General features: G+C 52.0%; 1 protein-coding gene across 1 annotated transcript in view; it reads right to left on the reverse strand.

Moving 5' to 3' along the window:
- LOC144952354 (lysophosphatidic acid receptor 1-A-like) overlaps window positions 1-20,827 on the reverse strand; it is a 61,305-nt gene that overhangs the window by 32,992 nt on the left and 7,486 nt on the right. The window contains exon 2 of the mRNA XM_078882736.1: window positions 11,821-12,948. Within this exon, the coding sequence (XP_078738862.1) occupies window positions 11,821-12,568 (748 nt within the window). The 5' untranslated portion in view covers window positions 12,569-12,948. The remainder of the gene's footprint in view (window positions 1-11,820; window positions 12,949-20,827) is intronic.

A 20,827-nucleotide genomic window follows, 5' to 3' on the forward strand; every position in this document is an offset into this window, starting at 1 on the left:
CAACCACTCACTCACCCAACCACCCACCCACTCACCCACCCAACAAACTAAAAGTGAAGTGTCCGCTGGAAGTGCTGTTTGTTGTTGTTGGGGGTTCGATGGCTTCAAGTATGAACGTGGTCGTTAAGCCCGTTGCCGCAAAACCCACCACAGCCAATCAGTAGTCAAGGTTTCGTCACGTGAGCAACACGCGGGGAGCGGTGGTGTAGTGGTCAGCGCCCTGCACTACGGACCTGGTCACCCGAGTTCGATTCCCGCTCACGGCAAACACCCGGTGACGATTATCTGAACCGGTCCTGGGCCTCCCCTAGGTCGACTCAGCCTCAAATGAGTACCTGGTGCGGTGTGTAAACATCGCCACTAGGGAGACAAAGGCGGTCGGGCGTGGTGCTGGCCACCCACCCCCTCGTGTACCGTTCAGGCCTTCATAGGTGCTACTCGCTAACAGCACTTGCCCCTACAGTCTGTTAAGGCTAAACGGGGGATCTTTGTATCTTTGTGTTGGAGAGTTCAACCCACGACCTTTAGAATTCAATCTCCAGCACACACACACAGACAAGTCGTGTGTGTGTGTGTTGGAGAATTCAACCCACGACCTTTACAATTCACTCTCCAGCACACACACACACAGAGATGTCGTGTGTGTGTGTGTTGGAGAATTCAACCCACGACCTTTACAATTCAATCTCCAGCACACACACACACAGAGAGGTCGTGTGTGTGTGTGTGTTGGAGAATTCAACCCACGACCTTTACAATTCACTCTCCAGCACACAACCTCCTCCACGATGTCTCTGCCGCTTCTCAGCCGCTTCGACGAATCGTGCCGGGTAAGGCAGACAGATGCTGAAGGTTCAATCCGCTCGAGATTCTGCTCGAGATTCCGCACATTCACACCGGGGCGGCGCTTTGATTGCCGAGAGGACAGAGTCGGGATCAGAGGTCGCAAACGGGTTTTGATTCCTTACCCCCCGTACCCGTACCCTACCCGATACCCGGCTACCCGTACGAGTACCCGATTGCGACCTCTGGGATGAAGCCACGTTGCAGGCGCGGGTGGGTTGATTCTAGGAACTTGAATTGTGAGAAGAGACAAGACGTTGGGAAATGAGCGACAATCACGGTGACTCACCAGTGACTCACGGCCTACCCGTACCCGGCCGCACCAGGGTCGCAAACGGCTACCCGTACCCGGCCGGGTACGGGTAGCCGGGTATCGGGTAGGGTACGGGTATCGGGTACCCGGTTGCGACCTCTGGTCGGGATTGATTCGCGGCAAATGAAGTCCAAACCGCCGATTTCGCATTTAAACAAAAAGAGAATCAATGCCACGCGCAGCGGCCCGTCGTAATTCGAGTCAAATGCGAGAAACAGCTGAGTTGCGGATGTTGCCAGAGGCTGCATGGGCAGATGGAGAAAGGCCGACGGACAAATGAAATAATAGAATCCAGAGACTCACAAGCAGATCTGTAGATTCACACAGAGACCCATTGACTCGCATAGAGACCCACAGACTCACACAGAGACCCATAAACTCGCATAGAGAGCCATAGACTACTCACACAGAGACCCATAGACTCACACAGCGACCCATCATAAACTCACAATGAGACCCATAGAGTCACAATGAGACCCATAAACTCACAATGAGACCCATAAACTCACACAGAGACCCATAAACTCACAATGAGACCCATAAACTCACAATGAGACCCATAGACTCGCACTGTGACCCATAGACTCGCATAGAGACTCATAGACTCACACAGAGACCGATAGACTCACACTAGGACCCATAGACTCACGCAGAGACCCATAGACTCACACAGAGACCCATAGACTCACACAGAGACCCATAAACTCACAATGAGACCCATAAACTCACACAGAGACCCATAAACTCACAATGAGACCAATAGACTCACACAGAGACTGATCGACTCACACAGAGACCCATAAACTCACAATGAGAGCCATAAACTCACACAGAGACCCATAGCCTCACACTGAGACCCAGAGACTCGCATAGAGACCCATAGACTCGCACAGAGACCCATAGACTCATACAGAGACCCATAGACGCAAACAGAGACCCATAGATTCCCACAAAGATCTACAGATTCACACTGTGACCCATAGACTCACTCTGAGACCCATAGACTCACACAGAGACCCATAGACTCACACTGAGACTCACACGAAGATTTCTCGATTCACAGACAGACGTACACGATAGACAATCGTGACGACAGCCGGGCCCACCGGCCCGGTTAGTGATTCCAGTGTTTAAAAAAAAAATTGGTGCGCGAATTATATTTCACAAAAAAAGAGTTCACCCAAAAAAATATTGTTCACGACGAACTTATAATCCACCAAAAAAATTCTGCTGACCAAATAAATAACACTGGTCAACAGAAAAAAAACATTTTTTTCTGGCCTGGACTTTTGCAGCTGTTCTAGACTAATTTCACAGGGTGCTGATTCCAAATCTGATCTCAGATTTGCTCTATCACATCTCATTTTTATGCTATCGGCATACCCCATTTTCATTGATTTTACCCGAAATTAACTCGGTCACTTATGATTGCAAGTTGTGGAAGGAACGTTTGGACGAAAACGGGATGAGGTTCAACATCAAAAAGACGGAGTATATGGAGTGTGGCCCCCAAACCGACGGCACCATCAGTATTGACGGAGAAGATCTGAAGAAAGTGACGGACTTTAAGTACCTGGGCTCCACCATCAGCTCAGATGGTAGCATCACGACTGATGTGAGGTCACGAGTCAATGCGGCGTGGATGAAATGGAGGCAAGTCACCGGAGTCCTCTGTGATCGGAAAATTCCGGATAGGCTGAAGGGAAAAATATACAAGACCATCGTCCGACCGGTGGCACTCTATGGATCCGAGTGCTGGCCAGCCACAACTGTACACGAACAAGCTCTCCACACCATGGAGATGAGGATGCTCAGATGGAGCCTCGGGCTCACTCGATGGGATCGTGTCAGGAACGAAGACGTTCGGAAGCGACTTGGTGTGGCCCCCATTGCGGACAAGATGCTTGAGGCAAGGCTTCGGTGGTACGGCCATGTGATGCGAAGTGAAGAGTCATCAGTGGCCAAGACTGCCATGCGTATTGAGCCAGAGGGCCGCCGTCCACGCGGGCGTCCGAAGAAGCGATGGATGGACCGAATAAAGGAAGACATGAAGACGGTCAACGCATCCCCTGAAGATGCCCTGGACCGAGCCAAATGGAGAAGACAATGCCGAAAAGCGGACCCTGCGCCACAGCGGGAACAACGCTAGGAAGAAGAAGAAGACTTATGATTGCAAGTTGTTGCGAGTCAGTGACTGCTTTAGTGTTAAATATGGTGCTGTATTTTTAGGATAGTGTGTTTATAATATAATTTTATGTAGATATCCACATTTATTTAATGTTTCTTCTGCCGTTTTTAATGAAAATGCAATATTTGATATCTCAAAAACCTGATGTGCTAGACAAAAACTGATGCCAGATTGGGAATCAGCACCCCCAAAATTACCTTAAACCCGTTGGAATACCTTATGCCAGAAAAAGTGTGTTGACCAGTGTAATAAATGCATTGTCATCTTCTTGGTTCTTTCGGTAAAGTCACGTAGAATGGTAATAATAAAATAATAAATATAAAACAATACCATGGCTTTCGTGTGAGAATAATTTTATTATGTTGTATTTTTATTGATAATTGGTTCTTTACCCTTCTATCTGGCAACAAAACTGACACCTTTTTACAAGGAGTCATGTTTGCATAGACCGCAATACCTGCAGCCATAATGCAAACAAAAGAAGATAACTCTGATAATGTGCACTGTCTTTGAGTGCATTGTCTTTGAGTTGTGCGCCTTTTGGCGTCATCTGGTCCAACCCATATGAGACTAGGCTCTAAGGAAAGCTGTCTCGGGTGTGGATCAATCAACTTTAAGGACAGTGCACATTATCAGAGTTATGTTCTTTTGTTTGTATTATGACTGCAGGTATTGCGGTCTATGCAAACATGACTCCTTGTAAAAAGGTGTCAGTTTTGTTGCCAGATAGAAGGGTAAAGAACCAATTATCATATTTTTACTGGCAAATGAGGTTCCCATAGTGTATTTTTATTATTTTATTATTTCCATTCTACGTGACTTTACCGAAAGAACCAAGAAGACGAATCCCTGCAGTCACGAATGCTTTAAATCGAAAAAATGCATTGTCCTTGAAACTGATTGGTCCACACTAGAGACAGCTTTCTTTTGAGCCAAGTCTCAAAACGGTGTTAGACCAGAGGACGCAAAAAAAAAAAATCACCAAAAAATAAAAGTTCACCCAAAAAAAAAATGTACGTGGACAAAATTTCGAATTTCCACGTCAACTTTTTTGGCTTTCCCCAAATCTGTCGGCGGTAAAAAACCAAAAAAAAAAATCCCTCGCTCGGTGCGGCCTCACCGCAACACCTCCGCGTCACCGCAACCGCCGTATCACTGCTCAGCCGCGCGGCTCGAGAAAGTAGATCCGCGCTGCTACGGGGGGAGGGGAGGGGGGAATTCCGGTGACGTGTGTACACACGTCAACAAATTAGGGACCGTCCATAAATGACGTCACGCGATTTTGGACGATTGATTTTTGACCCCCCCCCCCCTTCGTCACACGGCGTCACAAAAAGTCACTCCCCCCCCCCCTCAAATATGACGTCACAAAGCTCTGCCCCCCCCTCCCCCCCAAAATAAAAAAACATGCTTCCAATTGCTTTAAACTATTGTCATTGTAGTGCGTATTTAATGTGGCGCTGTACTCTGATGTTGTCGGAGTGTTGTTCTAACAATTAGTGTTGTTATAACAATTCAATATTTATTTAAAGTTGCGCATTTTGACGTGACGTCACATTTCTCAAACCCCCCCCCTCTCGTCACACATCGTCACAAATGTCTGACCCCCCTCCCTCCCTAGGTGCGTGACGTCATTTATGGACGGCCCCTTAGACGCAAGAAGCAGTTCTGAAGACGTGAGTTTGTCGCTCGAGATGATGATTTCAAAGTTGCGTCGCTCCGGTGTGCTTCCGAATATCGGCAGGAAAGAGCGTTCCAGACGGCCCCATCATCGACATCACCATCACCACCATCAACGTCACCATCCCTCACTTCCTCATCACGCAGCTACCACCCCTCAGCATCACCACCATCAACATCACCACCATCAACATCACCACCATCAACATCATCACCATCAACATCACCACCATCAACATCATCACCATCAACATCACCACCATCATCATCATCATCACCACCATCAACATCACCACCATCATCATCATCACCACCATCATCATCATCACCACCATCAACATCACCACCATCAACATCACCACCATCATCATCATCATCACCACCATCAGCATCACCACCATCAACATCACCACCATCAACATCATCACCATCAACATCACCACCACCATCAACATCACCACCATCATCATCATCACCACCATCAACATCACCACCATCAACATCATCACCATCAACATCACCACCATCAACATCACCACCATCAACATCACCACCATCACCACCATCAACGTCACCATCCCTCACTTCCTCATCTTGCAGATACCACCCCTCAACATCACCACCATCAACATCACCACCATCACCACCATCAACATCACCACCATCAACATCACCACCATCAACATCACCACCATCAACATCACCACCATCAACATCACCACCATCAACATCACCACCATCACCACCATCAACGTCACCACCATCAACGTCACCACCATCAACGTCACCACCATCAACGTCACCACCATCAACATCACCACCATCAACATCACCACCATCAACATCACCACCATCAACATCACCACCATCAACATCACCACCATCAACATCACCACCACCATCATCATCACCACCATCAACATCACCACCATCAACATCACCGCCGCCGCCATGACCACCGTCATGTACGTGTGTACGCTAAACTTCTTTCGCACCGTACGTAGCCAACCGCGGCTAATCGGAGGTGTGTGGAGTGAAGGGTTACAAACTAACACGCAAGAAGCAGATCTAAAGACGTGAGTTTGTCAATCTAAACGATGATTTCAAACACACTCGAGTGGTTTCTTCGGTAAAATCACGTAGGTAAAAAAATACAAATGAAAACAACTAAATTAAATCACACGTTTTTTTCGTGATTTAATTTTAAAATGAGAACAACTAAATAAAATCACATTTTTTTAAATATTTTTTTCGTGATTGAATTTAGCTGTTTTCATTTTATTTTTTTTACCTAAGCGACTTTACCGAAAAAACCAAAGAGTATGGATCCTTGCAGTCACGAAAACTTCAAATCTAGGATGATTTCAAAGTTGCGTAGATCCGGTGGGCTTCCGAATATCAGAAGAAAAGAGCAATCCAGACGGCCCCATCATCATCATCGACATCACTAACACACAAAAAAGTGTTGTAAAGATATCAGTTTTCAGTCCAGATGATGTAAAAGTTGCATAGCTCCAACGGGCGTCCGAATATCGGAAGGAAAGAGCGTTCCAGACGGCCCCATCGTCGTCATCATCGACATCACTAACACACAAAAAGTGTTGTAAAGAAATCAGTTTTCAGTCCAGATGATTTAAAAGTTGCATAGCTCCAAAGGGCTTCCGAATATCGGAAGGAAAGAGCGTTCCAGACGGCCCCATCATCATCATCGACATCACTAACACACAAAAAAGTGTTGTAAAGAAATCAGTTTTCAGTCCAGATGATGTAAAAGTTGCATAGCTCCAACGGGCTTCCGAATATCGGAAGAAAAGAGCATTCCAGACGGCCCCATCATCGTCATCATCGACATCACTAACACACAAAAAAGTGTTGTAAAGAAATCAGTTTTCAGTCCAGATGATGTAAAAGTTGCTTAGCTCCAACGGGCTTCCGAATATCGGAAGGAAAGAGCGTTCCAGACGGCCCCATCATCATCAACGACATCACTAACACACAAAAAAGTGTTGTAAAGAAATCAGTTTTCAGTCCAGATGATGTAAAAGTTGCATAGCTCCAACGGGCTTCCGAATATCGGAAAGAAAGAGCGTTCCAGACGGCCCCATCATCATCATCATCGACATCACTAACACACAAAAAAGTGTTGTAAAGAAATCAGTTTTCAGTCCAGATGATGTAAAAGTTGCATAGCTCCAACGGGCTTCCGAACATCGGAAAGAAAGAGCGTTCCAGACGGCCCCATCATCATCGTCATCGACATCACTAACACACAAAAAAGTGTTGTAAAGAAATCAGTTTTCAGTCCAGATGATGTAAAAGTTGCATAGCTCCAACGGGCTTCCGAATATCGGAAAGAAAGAGCGTTCCAGACGGCCCCATCATCATCATCATCGACATCACTAACACACAAAAAAGTGTTGTAAAGAAATCAGTTTTCAGTCCAGATGATGTAAAAGTTGCATAGCTCCAACGGGCTTCCGAATATCGGAAAGAAAGAGCGTTCCAGACGGCCCCATCATCATCATCATCGACATCACTAACACACAAAAAAGTGTTGTAAAGAAATCAGTTTTCAGTCCAGATGATGTAAAAGTTGCATAGCTCCAACGGGCTTCCGAATATCGGAAGGAAAGAGCGTTCCAGACGGCCCCATCATCATCATCATCGACATCACTAACACACAAAAAGTGTTGTAAAGAAATTAGTTTTCAGTCCAGATGATGTAAAAGTTGCATAGCTTCAACGGGCTTCCGAATATCGGAAGGAAAGAGCGTTCCAGACGGCCCCATCGTCGTCATCATCGACATCACTAACACACAAAAAAGTGTTGTAAAGAAATCAGTTTTCAGTCCAGATGATGTAAAAGTTGCATAGCTCCAACGGGCTTCCGAATATCGGAAGGAAAGAGCGTTCCAGACGGCCCCATCATCGTCATCATCGACATCACTAACACACAAAAGTGTTGTAAAGAAATCAGTTTTCAGTCCAGATGATGTAAAAGTTGCATAGCTCCAACGGGCTTCCGAATATCGGAAGGAAAGAGCGTTCCAGACGGCCCCATCATCATCATCATCGACATCACTAACACACAAAAAGTGTTGTAAAGAAATTAGTTTTCAGTCCAGATGATGTAAAAGTTGCATAGCTTCAACGGGCTTCCGAATATCGGAAGGAAAGAGCGTTCCAGACGGCCCCATCGTCATCATCATCGACATCACTAACACACAAAAAAGTGTTGTAAAGAAATCAGTTTTCAGTCCAGATGATGTAAAAGTTGCATAGCTCCAACGGGCTTCCGAATATCGGAAGGAAAGAGCGTTCCAGACGGCCCCATCATCGTCATCATCGACATCACTAACACACAAAAAAGTGTTGTAAAGAAATCAGTTTTCAGTCCAGATGATGTAAAAGTTGCATAGCTCCAACGGGCTTCCGAATATCGGAAGGAAAGAGCGTTCCAGACGGCCCCATCATCATCATCATCGACATCACTAACACACAAAAAGTGTTGTAAAGAAATTAGTTTTCAGTCCAGATGATGTAAAAGTTGCATAGCTTCAACGGGCTTCCGAATATCGGAAGGAAAGAGCGTTCCAGACGGCCCCATCGTCATCATCATCGACATCACTAACACACAAAAAAGTGTTGTAAAGAAATCAGTTTTCAGTACAGATGATTTAAAAGTTGCATAGCTCCAACGGGCTTCCGAATATCGGAAGGAAAGAGCGTTCCAGACGGCCCCATCGTCATCATCAACATCATCACCACCACCATCACCACCGTCATGTACGTGTGTATGCTAAACTTCTTTCGCACCGTACGTAACCAACTGCGGCTAATCGAAGCTGCCGGGGGAGAAGGACGATTTTTGACCCCCCCCCCCTCGTCACGTGGCGTCACAAAAAGTCAGACCCCCCCTCTCAAATATGACGTCATAAAGCTCTGCCCCCCCCCCCAAAACAAAAATTAAACATGCTACAAATCGCTTTAAACTCTTGTCTTTGTTGTGCGCGTTTAATGTGGCGCTGCACTCTGATGTTGTAGGAGAAAACATTTATTAAAAAGTCGATTTAATCAAGTAGAACGTGTCGTCTATATTCATTTCAAGTTGCGCATTTTTACGTGACGTCACATTTCTCAAACTCCCCCCTCCCCCCCCTCGTCACACATCGTCACAAACGTCTGACCCCCTCCCCCCCCCTCCCCTTTAGGTGCGTGACGTCATTTATGGACGGCCCCTTTCACGCGCGCGTGCGTGCACAAAAACAACACACGTGGATATTTTACACCATTGGAACCTCATTTGCCAGTAAAACATATGATTATTGGTTTTTAACCCTTCTATCTGGCAACAAAACTGACACCTTTTTTTTCCAGGAGTCATGTTTGCATAGACCACAATACCTGCAGTCGTAATGCAAACATGACTCCTTGTAAAAAAAAAGGTGTCAGTTTTGTTGCCAGATAGAAGGGTAAAACAACTATTATCATATTTTTTACTGGCAAATGAGGTTCCAATGGTGTAAATGCTTTACCCCGAGCTCTCATACTCTGATGGTTCATTGTCCTTGAGTTGTGCGCCTTTTGGCGTCATCTGGTCCAACACCATGTGAGACTAGGCTCTAAGGAAAGCTGTCTCGGGTGTGGACCAATCAATTTCAAGGACAGTGCACATACATTATCAGAGTTATGTTTTATGTTTGCATTATGGCTGCAGGTATTGTGGTCTATGCAAACATGACTCCTGGTAAAAAAAGGTGTCAGTTTTGTTGCCAGATAGAAGGGTAAAAAAACAATTATAGCACCACGTGGCTTTCTTATTCGTGGCACCGATCGTTGGTTTGACGAAACAAAGACCACCACCATCACCACCACCACCCCCACCACCACCATCACAACCACCACCACCCCCACCACCACCACCATCACCACCACCACCACCCCCACCACCACCCCCACCACCACCATCACCACCACCACCCCCACCCCCACCATCACCACCACCACCACCACCACCACCCCCACCACCACCACCACCCCCACCACCACCACCACCCCCACCACCACCACCACCCCCACCACCACCACCACCACCCCCACCCCCACCACCACCACCACCACCCCCACCACCACCACCCCCCCCCACCTCCACCACCACCACCCCCCCCCACCCCCCCCACCACCACCACCACCACCACCCCCACCCCCACCACCACCACCACCCCCACCCCCACCACCACCACCACCCCCACCCACACCACCACCACCACCCCCACCACCACCACCACCACCCCACATGGCCTCGAACAGACTGTTGGGGGGCAAGACGCTGTCAGCGAGTAGCAAGCAACCTGTGATGGGGGGTGGGTGGCCAGCACCACGCCCGGTCGCCTTTGTCTCCCTCGTGGCGCCGTTATGACGCGGAGAGAGCCCGCAGGAAACCCCACGCGGAACAGGGGGGGGGGGGAATACATGCAGCACCCAAGACGCCAAGGTAAAGGTCCCCCGTGTAGCCTCCAACAGAGTGTTGGGCAAGTGCTGTTAAGGAGCAGCACCTATGGAGGCCGGCACTGTGGCACACGAGGGAGTGGGTGGCCAGCAACACAAAGACAAAGGTCCCCCGTATAGCCTGTAACATACTGTTGGGGCAAGTGCTGTTAGCGAGTAGCACCTGTGTGAGTCTCTGGCTGGGTGGGTGGTTGGGTGGGTGGGTGGTTGGGTGGCTGGGTGGATGGGTGGTTGGGTGGCTGGTTGGTTGGGTGGATGGATGGGTGGTTGGGTGGGTGGCTGGGTGGTTGGGTGGGTGGCTGGGTGGTTGGGTGGCTGGGTGGTTGGGTGGCTGGGTGGCTGGCTGGTTGGGTGGGTGAGTAGTTGGGTGGGTGGTTGGGTGGCTGGGTGGTTGGTTGATTGGGTGGGTGGTTGGTTGATTGGGTGGGTGGTTGGTTGATTGGGTGGGTGGTTGGGTGACTGGGGGGTGGGTGGATGGCTGGCTGGCTGGTTGGGTGGATGGCTGGCTGGTTGGGTGGGTGGTTGGGTGGTTGGGTGGGTGGTTGGTTGGGTGGGTGGGTGGTTGGGTGGGTGGGTGGTTGGTTGGGTGGGTGGGTGGGTGGTTGGGTGGGTGGGTGGGTGGTTGGGTGGGTGGGTGGTTGGGTGGGTGGGTGGGTGGGTGGTTGGGTGGGTGGGTGGGTGGTTGGGTGGGTGGTTGGGTGGTTGGGTGGGTGGTTGGTTGGGTGGGTGGGTGGTTGGGTGGGTGGGTGGTTGGTTGGTTGGGTGGGTGGGTGGGTGGGTGGGTGGTTGGGTGGGTGGGTGGGTGGTTGGTTGATTGGGTGGGTGGTTGGGTGACTGGGGGGTGGGTGGATGGCTGGCTGGCTGGTTGGGTGGATGGCTGGCTGGTTGGGTGGGTGGTTGGGTGGTTGGGTGGGTGGTTGGTTGGGTGGGTGGGTGGTTGGGTGGGTGGGTGGTTGGGTGGGTGGGTGGTTGGGTGGGTGGGTGGGTGGTTGGGTGGGTGGGTGGTTGGTTGGGTGGGTGGGTGGTTGGGTGGGTGGGTGGGTGGGTGGGTGGGTGGGCGGCTGGCTGAGTGGCTGGCTGAGTGGCTGGGTGGGTGGCTGGGTGGTTGGGGGGGTGGGTGGATGGGTGGTTGGTTGATTGGTTGGGTGGTTGGGTGGCTGAGTGGGTGGGTGGCTAGGTGGCTGGGTGGCTTGAAACGAATCACAGAGACACACACACCTCACTCACACCGCCACCACCGTCACCACCACCACCACCGCACAAACCGCACGCACGCACGCTCGCTCACCCAGCACGATGGTGACCGTCTTGAGCAGGCTCATGATGGTCTCGCGGTTGCGTCGTGCTCCGCACGTGTGTCGCGACATGCGCATGGCTCGCGAGCGCACGTACACGAAGATGTGGCCGTAGAGGCCCACCATGATGAGGAACGTGGACAGGTTCGACACTGCCCAGAAGATGACGTAGCTGACGCTGTAGAGGGGCGCCATCGTTGAGCAGGCCCCGATGTCGCAGAGGCAGTTCCATCCCATGCTCGGGATGGCGCCCATGAGGATGGCGACGAGCCAGATGAGGGCGATGACGACGACGACCCGCCGCTCGCTCATGCGCGTGTGCAGCTGCATGCGGAACACGGTGATGTGGCGCTCGATGGCGATGGCGAGCAGGTTGGCGACCGACGCCGTGAGGCTGGTGTCCATGAGGCCCTGGCGGAGCATCCACGTGTTGACGGTGAGCTTGCGCGTGTTGGGGCCCGTGTTGAACATGAGGTAGCAGTAGGCGGCGCCGGCGAGGAAGTCGGCCGCGGCCAGGTTCGCCATGAGGTAGTAGATGGGGAAGTGGAAGCGGCGGTTGGCTCGCACGGCGGCCATCACCAGCAGGTTGGCGAGCATGATGAAGACGCAGACGCCGATGCCCAGCGCCATGACCACCTTGTGGCCCACCGTCCAGCCGTCGTACAGCGTCTTGTTGCTGTTGTTGTAGAAGAAGGCCACCGTCTCGTTGTGGTGGCACTGCTGCGGCGGCGGCGGGGACATGGCGGCGGCGGTGGTGGTGGTGGTGGTGGTTACGGTGATGGTGGTGGCGGTGGTGGTTACGGTGATGGTGGTGACGGTGGCTGTGGTGACGGTGGCTGTGGTGTTGGTGGCGGCGGTGGTGACGGTGATGGTGGTGACGGTGGTGGTGGCGGTGACAGTGATGGTGGCGGTGACAGTGATGGTGGTGGTTATGGTGGTGGTGGTGTTAGTGGTGGTGGTGTTAGTGGTGGTGGTGGCGACAGTGGTGGTGATTATGGTGGTGGTGGTTATGGTCGTGGTGGTGGTGTTAGTGGTGGTGGTGGTGGTGTTAGTGGTGGTGGCGGCTCCCGCCGCACGGCAGTGGTGGTGGTCGTGGTGACTCCGAAGCTGCCTGTCCACACCTGGCGGAGTGCGTGAGTGTGTGTGAGTGAGGGCGTGTGAGTGTGTGAGTGAGTGTGTGTGAGTGAGTGAGTGTGTGAGTGAGTGCGAGTGAGTGTGTGAGTGTGCGTGTGTGCATGTGTGTGCATGTGTGTGCGTGTGTGAGTGAGTGCATGTGTGTGAGTGTGTGTGTGAGTGTGTGTGTGAGTGTGTGTGTGCGTGCGTGTGTGTGCGTGCATGTGCGTGTGTGTTTGGTAGGGTGGGTTGGAAAGACAAGGGAGCGGTTAGCAGAGTTCCCACAGCATCGCGATCCACGATTTCAAGTTTTACCAGCGCCGCGATTCGTTCGCTGTCCTTTCCCCCCACCTGCGATGAGCACGGATGTCTACGGACCGTGCGAGAAGGAGTTCAGCGCACACACACGCGCACACACACGCACGCACACACACACACACACACGCACACACTCGCACGCACGCGCACGCACACACGCGCACACACGCACACACACGCGCACACACACGCACATACACGCACGCACACGCACATGCACGCACGCACACACGCGCACACACACGCACATACACGCACGCACGCACACACACACACGCGCACGCACACACGCGCGCACACACACACACGCGCACACGCACACGCGCGCACACGCACGCACACGCGCGCACACGCACACACACGCGCGCACACACGCACGCACACACGCACACGCGCACGCACACACGCACGCACACGCACACGCGCACACACGCACGCACACACGCACGCACACACGCACACGCGCGCACACATGCACACGCACGCACACACACACGCACACACACGCACACACGCACACACACGCACGCACACACGCGCACGCACACACGCGCGCACACACGCACACACACGCACACACACGCACACACACACGCACGCGCGCACACACACGCACACACACTCACACGCACACACACACGCACGCTCCCGATCCTGAACAGAATTAGCAATTTGCAAAATGGGTGAAAAACTAATTTTGTATTCTTCCAGCTCAGGTAGCCACTGAGCCGTGTAGCTCTTCTTCAGAAGCTACCTGTCGATCACAGACGGTAGCCAAACGCAACGACGGCTTGTTGTTGTTGTGGTCGCCGCGTGGACGTGTAGAGCGGCAGACGAATACCACGAACGCGTTGAGACGTCGATTCTAAACGTGGAGGGAGAAGCTGGAGGACTCCGGAAGACAAATCCACGGCGAGAGAGAGAGAGACAGAGAGAGAGACAGAGAGAGAGACAGAGAGAGAGACCGCAAACTCCGAAATATACGGCAGAAGGCATCGTCAGGGTCGGGATCGAACCCACGACCTCCTGTGTATCAGGCGAGGTAGTTAACATCTCGCAACTGTGATGATGATGATGAGAGAGAGAGAGACACGCAAACTCCAAATATACAGCAGCAGACATCGTCAGGGTCGGGATCGAACCCACGACTTCCTGCGTACCACAGCCGAGGTAGTCAACATCTCCTAGCCACCGTGATGATGATGTGAGAGAGAGACACAACAACTCAAAATATACAGCAGCAGGCATCGTCAGAGGTCGGGATCGAACCCACGACACCTCCTGTATACCTGGCGAGGTAGTTAACATCTCCCAACTGTGATGATGATGATGAGAGAGAGAGAGAGACACGCAAACTCCAAATATACAGCAGCAGACATCGGCAGGGTCGTGATCGAACCCACGACCTTCTGCGTACCAGGCGAGGTAGTTAACATCTAGCCACCGTGATGATGAGAGAGAGACACGCAAACTCCAAATATACAGCAGCAGGCATCGTCAGGGGTCGGGATCGAACCCACGACCTCCTGCATACCAGGCAAGGTAGTCAACATCTCCTACCTGTGATGATGATGGTGAGATGGACACACAAACTCCAAATATACAGCAGTAGGCATCGTCAGGGTCTGGGATCGAACCCACGACCTCCTGTGTATCAGGCGAGGTAGTTAACATCTCGCAACTGTGATGATGATGATGAGAGAGAGAGAGACACGCAAACTCCAAATATACGGCAGAAGGCATCGTCAGGGTCGGGATCGAACCCACGACCTCCTGTGCATCAGACGAGGTAGTTAACATCTCGCAACTGTGATGATGATGATGAGAGAGAGAGAGAGACACGCAAACTCCAAATATACGGCAGAAGGCATCGTCAGGGTCGGGATCGAACCCACGACCTCCTGTGTATCAGGCGAGGTAGTTAACATCTCGCAACTGTGATGATGATGATGACAGAGACACCGTAAACTCCAAATACACTGCAGCAGACGTCGGCAGGGTCGGGATCGAACCCACGACACCTCCTGTATACCAGGCGAGGTAGTTAACATCTCCTGTGATGATGATGATAGAGAGAGACACCGCAAACTCCAAATATACAGCAGCAGGCGTCGGCAGGGTCGGGATCGACCCCACGCCCTCCTACCATACCAGGCGAGGTAGTCAACATCTCTTAACTGTGGCGTCCGATGTAATGGGAGCTGGAGACTAATGCTTCCTTACGATACCTAATCCCACACCATGGGAATGTGGAATTTCCACCACACGCATTATGACTTGCCTGGTAGGGTGCGGGTCAGAGGGGACATCCCTCAAGTTTTTTCACGTTCTGACCCCGTTGTTCCGCTGCCCGGACATCCGTGAAAAGAGCTTTGTAGCTCTTCGGATTCCTCCTGCGGTACTGAACAAACATTCCGATGGCGGTTTAAGTTAATGACGAATCCTCCTCCTCACTCCTCTCTAGCTTCTCCATCCCCTCACCCTTCCTCCCTCCTCCTCATCCTCCTCATCATCATCCTGTTCCCCTCCCTCCTCCTCCTCCTCCTCCTCCCTCCCTCCTCACCTCCTCCTCCCTCCCTCCTCCCTCCTCCCTCCCTCCTCCTCTCTCCTCCTCCTCCTCCCCCCTCCTCCTCCCCCTCCTCCTCCTCCCTCCTCCTCCCCCTCACTCCTCCCCCCTCCTCCTCCTCCCTCCTCCTCCTCCTCCTCCTCCCCCTCATCCTCCCCCCTCCTCCTCCTCCCCTCCTCCTCCTCCTCCTCCTCCCCCCTCCTCCTCCCCCCTCCTCCTCCTCCACTCCTCCTCCTCCCTCCTCCCTCCTCCTCCTCCCTCCCTCCTCCTCCTCCCCCTCATCCTCCCTCCTCTCCTCCTCCTCCTCCTCCTCCTCTCCCTCCTCCTCCACCTCCCTCCTCCTTCCCCTCCTCCTCCCTCCTCCTCCTCCTCCTCCCTCCTCCTCCTCCCTCCCCCGCTCGCTATCAGCCACAGCCCACACACACCACACACTCCAGATGGAGGCTGTTTGTTTTTACTCGTTACTATGTGCGTGCGTGCGGTCGTGTGATGATGACTGTCTCTGTGTGGGTACGTGTTTGTGACTGGTATGTGTGGGTACGTGTTTGTGTGTGTGTTTGTGACTGGTATGTGTGGGTACGTGTTTGTGTGTGTGTGTGTTAACCAGGTTATGTGTGTGTGTGTTGACCAGGGCACGTGTGTGTGTGTATGTGTGGGTACGTGTTTGTGTGTGTGTGTGTGTTGACCAGGGTATGTGTGGGTACGTTTCTGTGTGTGTGTGTTGACCAGGTTATGTGTGTGTGTGTTGACCAGGGCACGTGTGTGTGTGTATGTGTGGGTACGTGTCTGTGTGTGTGTATGTGTGGGTACGTGCGTGTGTGTGTGTGTGTGTTGACCAGGTTATGTATGTGTGTGTTGACCAGGGTATGTGTGTGTGTGTGTTGACCAGGGCACGTGTGTGTGTGTATGTATGTGTGGGTACGTGCGTGTGTGTGTGTGTGTGTTGACCAGGTTATGTATGTGTGTGTTGACCAGGGTATGGGGAGCGGTAGTGTAGCGGTGAATCAAACCCGGCGACCCGGGTTCGATTCCCGCTACGATTATCTGAACCGGTCCTGGGCCTCCCGTGTCACAGTGCCAGTGGCCTTCATAGGTGCTGCTACTCGCTGTGTGACGCTGTGTGACGCTATGCAACGCGCCGCATTCGATCGTTGGCATGTGCCTCCTTCGCGATGTGGGCCGCCTCGCACATTTCAGTCTCTGCTTTCTCTATCGTGTGTTTTTATTTTGCGTCATTAGACCAGCCAAGAAGCAAAGACTAATTCTCCTCCTCCTCCAACACACTCACACACACCCCCACACACACACACCCAGACCCGCCCCGTGTGTTTATTTTGGCTTTGTTTTAAACGGGGGAAAAACCAGGGGGTCGTTTTTCTTTTTTTGTTGAGACGACGACTTTTAAATAAACACGCCGGGTCCCGTGGAGGTCGCCAGCTTCAACCGACTCAAGCAAACCACCAACAAGTCCTGGCATAGTCAGGGTCGGGATTGACCCCACGACACCTCCTGCACACCCCGGCGAGGTAGTCAACATCTCGCAACTGTGATGATGATGATGAGAGAGGACACCACAAACTCCAAATATACAACAGCAGGCATCGTCAGGGTCGAGATTGACCCCACGACCTCCTGCACACCAGGCGAGGTAGTCAACATCTCGCAATTGTGATGATGACGATGAGAGAGAGACACGCAAACTCCAAATATACAGCAGCAGGAATCGTCAGGGTCAGGATTGACCCCACGACCTCCTGTATACCCGACGAGGCAGTCAACATCTCGCAACTGTGATGATGATGATGAGAGAGAGACACTGCAAACTCCAAATATACAGCAGCAGGCATCGTTTGGGATCAGAACACACAACCTCCTGTATACCAGGCGAGGTAGTCAACATCTCGCAACTGTGATGATGATGATGATTAGAGAGACACCGCAAACTCCAAATATACAGCAGCAGGCATCGTCAGGGTCCGGATTGACCCCACGACCTCCTGCACACCCGGCGAGGTAGTCAACATCTCGCAACTGTGATGATGATGATGAGAGACACCGCAAACTCCAAATATACAACAGCAGACATCGTCAGGGGTCGGGATCGAACCCACGACCTCCTGTACACCAGGCGAGGTAGTCAACATCTCGCAACTGTGATGCTGATGATGATGAGAGAGAGACACGCAAACTCCAAATATACAGCAGCAGGCATCGTCAGGGTCAGGATTGACCCCACGACCTCCTGCACACCAGGCGAGGTAGTCAACATCTCGCAACTGTGATGCTGATGATGATGAGAGAGAGACATAGCAACGTGGAAATTCCACGTTGCTATGGCAGGTGAGCTGGGGGGGGGGTCAATTCCATCCATACAGGACTACAACCTCCGTTCACAACCCTGGTGGAAATTCCACGTTGCTATGGCAGGCGAGGGGTGGGGGTGGTTTTTTACTCCCGCAAAGCGTCAAGCAGGGACACAGTTCCTCCGTAGCGAATTAAAAAAAAATTAACCCGTAAAAACAAAGTTTTTCACTATAAATCCTTTATATGCGTGGCATCGGTTTTATTTTATTATTCATTTCTGTTTTTCTTGAGTAAGAGTTTCATTTTAATCACATTGGTATTTTAAATTAAATATGAAAAAAAAAATTCCTAAAACGTGGAAAATTTTGGAAATATTTTTTTCACAAAAATAAATTGTCACGCACAACGGAGTCTGTGTAGCAAAATGTCAGCTCGATTGGATCACGGGAAGTGGGTTAAAAAACGACCGAAAGATTTGCACGGTCGTAAGCGCGCAAGCAAGCAAGTGAACTTAATATAAAGGATTTAAAAATGGAGAACTCCGTGCCGATGGTTGAACGCAGTGGGCCTGGCCTGGAATTACAAATTGCAAACTCAGAGCCCCCCCCCGCCCCCCAGCTTCACGGCGACGATGACGAGGAAGGGCTGGGAAAGCCAAACGGAGGTCACACAAAAGTCACAAACAACAGAACACCTCCTCCCTCTTTCTCCCTCCCTTCTCCTCCCCCCTCCTCCTCCTCCCTTCCCCTCCTCCCTCCCTCCTCACTTCTCCTCATCATCCTCCTGCTCCCTCCTCCTCCCTCCCTCCTGCTCCCCCCTCCTCACTCTCTTCTCCTCCTCCCCCCTCCTCCTCCTCCTCCCTCCTTCCTCCCTCCTCCTCCCTCCCTCATCCCCTCCTCATCCCCCCTCCCCCCTCCTCCCCCCTCCCTCCTCCTCCCTCCTCCTCCCTCTCTCCCTCCCTCCTCCTCCCTCCTCCCTCCCTCATCCTCCCTCCTCCCTCCCTCCTCCTCCCTCTCTCCTCCTCCCTCCTCCTCCCTTCCCCCTCCTCCATTCTCCTCCCTCCTCCTCCCCCCCCTCCTTCCACCCCCTCCTCCCTCCTTCCCCCTCCTCCCTCCCCCCTCCTCCCTCCCCCCTCCTCCCCCCCTCCTCCCTCTTGCTCCCTTCTCCCCCTCCCTCCTCCCCCCTCCTCCTCCTCCCTCATGCCCCCTCCTCCCCCCTCCTCCCTCCTCTTCCCTCCTCCTCCAAGATCTGTAAGATCCCTGACCACGATCCTCCACCCGCGTAACTCACAGGGGCCCCGCAAAACCATCCGACGTCCACGACTGCGGCTCCGGCTGTGGTGATGGTGGTGATGGTGCTGATGGTGGTGATGGTGGTGATGGTAGTGGTGGTGATGGTGGTGATGGTGGTGATGGTGGTGATAGTGGTGATGGTAGTGGTGATGGTGGTGGTGGTGATGGTGGTGATGGTAGTGATGGTGGTGATGGTAGTGGTGGTGGTGATGGTGATGGTGGTGGTGATGGTGGTGATGGTGGTGGTGCTGATGGTGGTGGTGGTGATGGTAGTGGTGATGGTAGTGGTGATGGTGGTGATGGTGGTGATGGTAGTGGTGATGATGGTGGTGATGGTGGTGGTGATGGTGGTGATGGTGGTGGTGCTGATGGTGGTGGTGATGGTGGTGGTGATGGTGGTGATGGTAGTGGTGATGGTAGTGGTGATGGTAGTGGTGATGGTGGTGCTGATGGTGGTGATGGTAGTGGTGATGGTAGTGGTGATGGTGGTGCTGATGGTGGTGATGACGATGAGCAAATGGAAAATGGAAGTTAAAACAAATCTCTCTCTCGAACTCTCTAAGGCGCACCCGACCTATTAGCTATTAGCCGCCGAGCTATTAGACGGATCCGAAGTGGTTCGTTCGTCACGGCGGATGATGATGATGATGATGATTTTTTTTCTTGCGTTGTTGCGTCCACTCCGATGGTCGTTCGAGACGAAAACGAAAGTGCGATCCAGCTGAAATAACGGCAGTGGGTCGGCGGCTCTCCGATGAAAGGTCGCGGCGATTGAGCCGCCGTTTGAAGGTCGGGGATTAGGATCGGTATTGGGGGGGTGGGTGACATCGGGTCTGGGGAATTCGCCGTTGTGTGGACGCAGGGAGTTTTGAGGTTGTAATTCTGGATAGAGGAATGGGAGATACGATTCTGACTTTTAGCGTTTCAACTCGGGCGGTTGTGGATTGAGCTTGCGTTTGAAACTCGGGGATTAGGATCGGAATTGGGGAGTAACATCGGGTCTCAGGAATTCGCTGTTGTGTGGACGCAGGGAGTTTTGAGGTTGTAATTCTGCATAGAGGAATGGGAGTTACGATTCTGACTTTAAAGGTTTCAACTCGGGCGGTCGTGGATTGAGCTTGCGTTTGAAACTCGGGGATTAGGATCGTTATTGGCGAATGACATCGGGTCTGGGGAATTCGCTGAAAATGTGGTTACAAGGAGTTTGAGGTTGTAATTTTGGATAGAAGGATGGGAGTTACGATTCTGACTTTAAGGGTTTCAACTCGGGCGGTCGTGGATTGAGCTTGCGTTTGAAACTCGGGGATTAGGATCGGGATTGGAGGGGGGGAGGTGGGTGACATCGGGTCTCGAGAATTCGCTGAAAATGTGGATACAAGGAGTTTGAGGTTGTAATTTTGGATAGAA

The sequence above is a fragment of the Lampetra fluviatilis genome, chromosome 3, assembly GCF_964198595.1.
Source record: "Lampetra fluviatilis chromosome 3, kcLamFluv1.1, whole genome shotgun sequence".
NCBI classification, from domain to species: Eukaryota; Metazoa; Chordata; class Hyperoartia; order Petromyzontiformes; family Petromyzontidae; genus Lampetra; species Lampetra fluviatilis.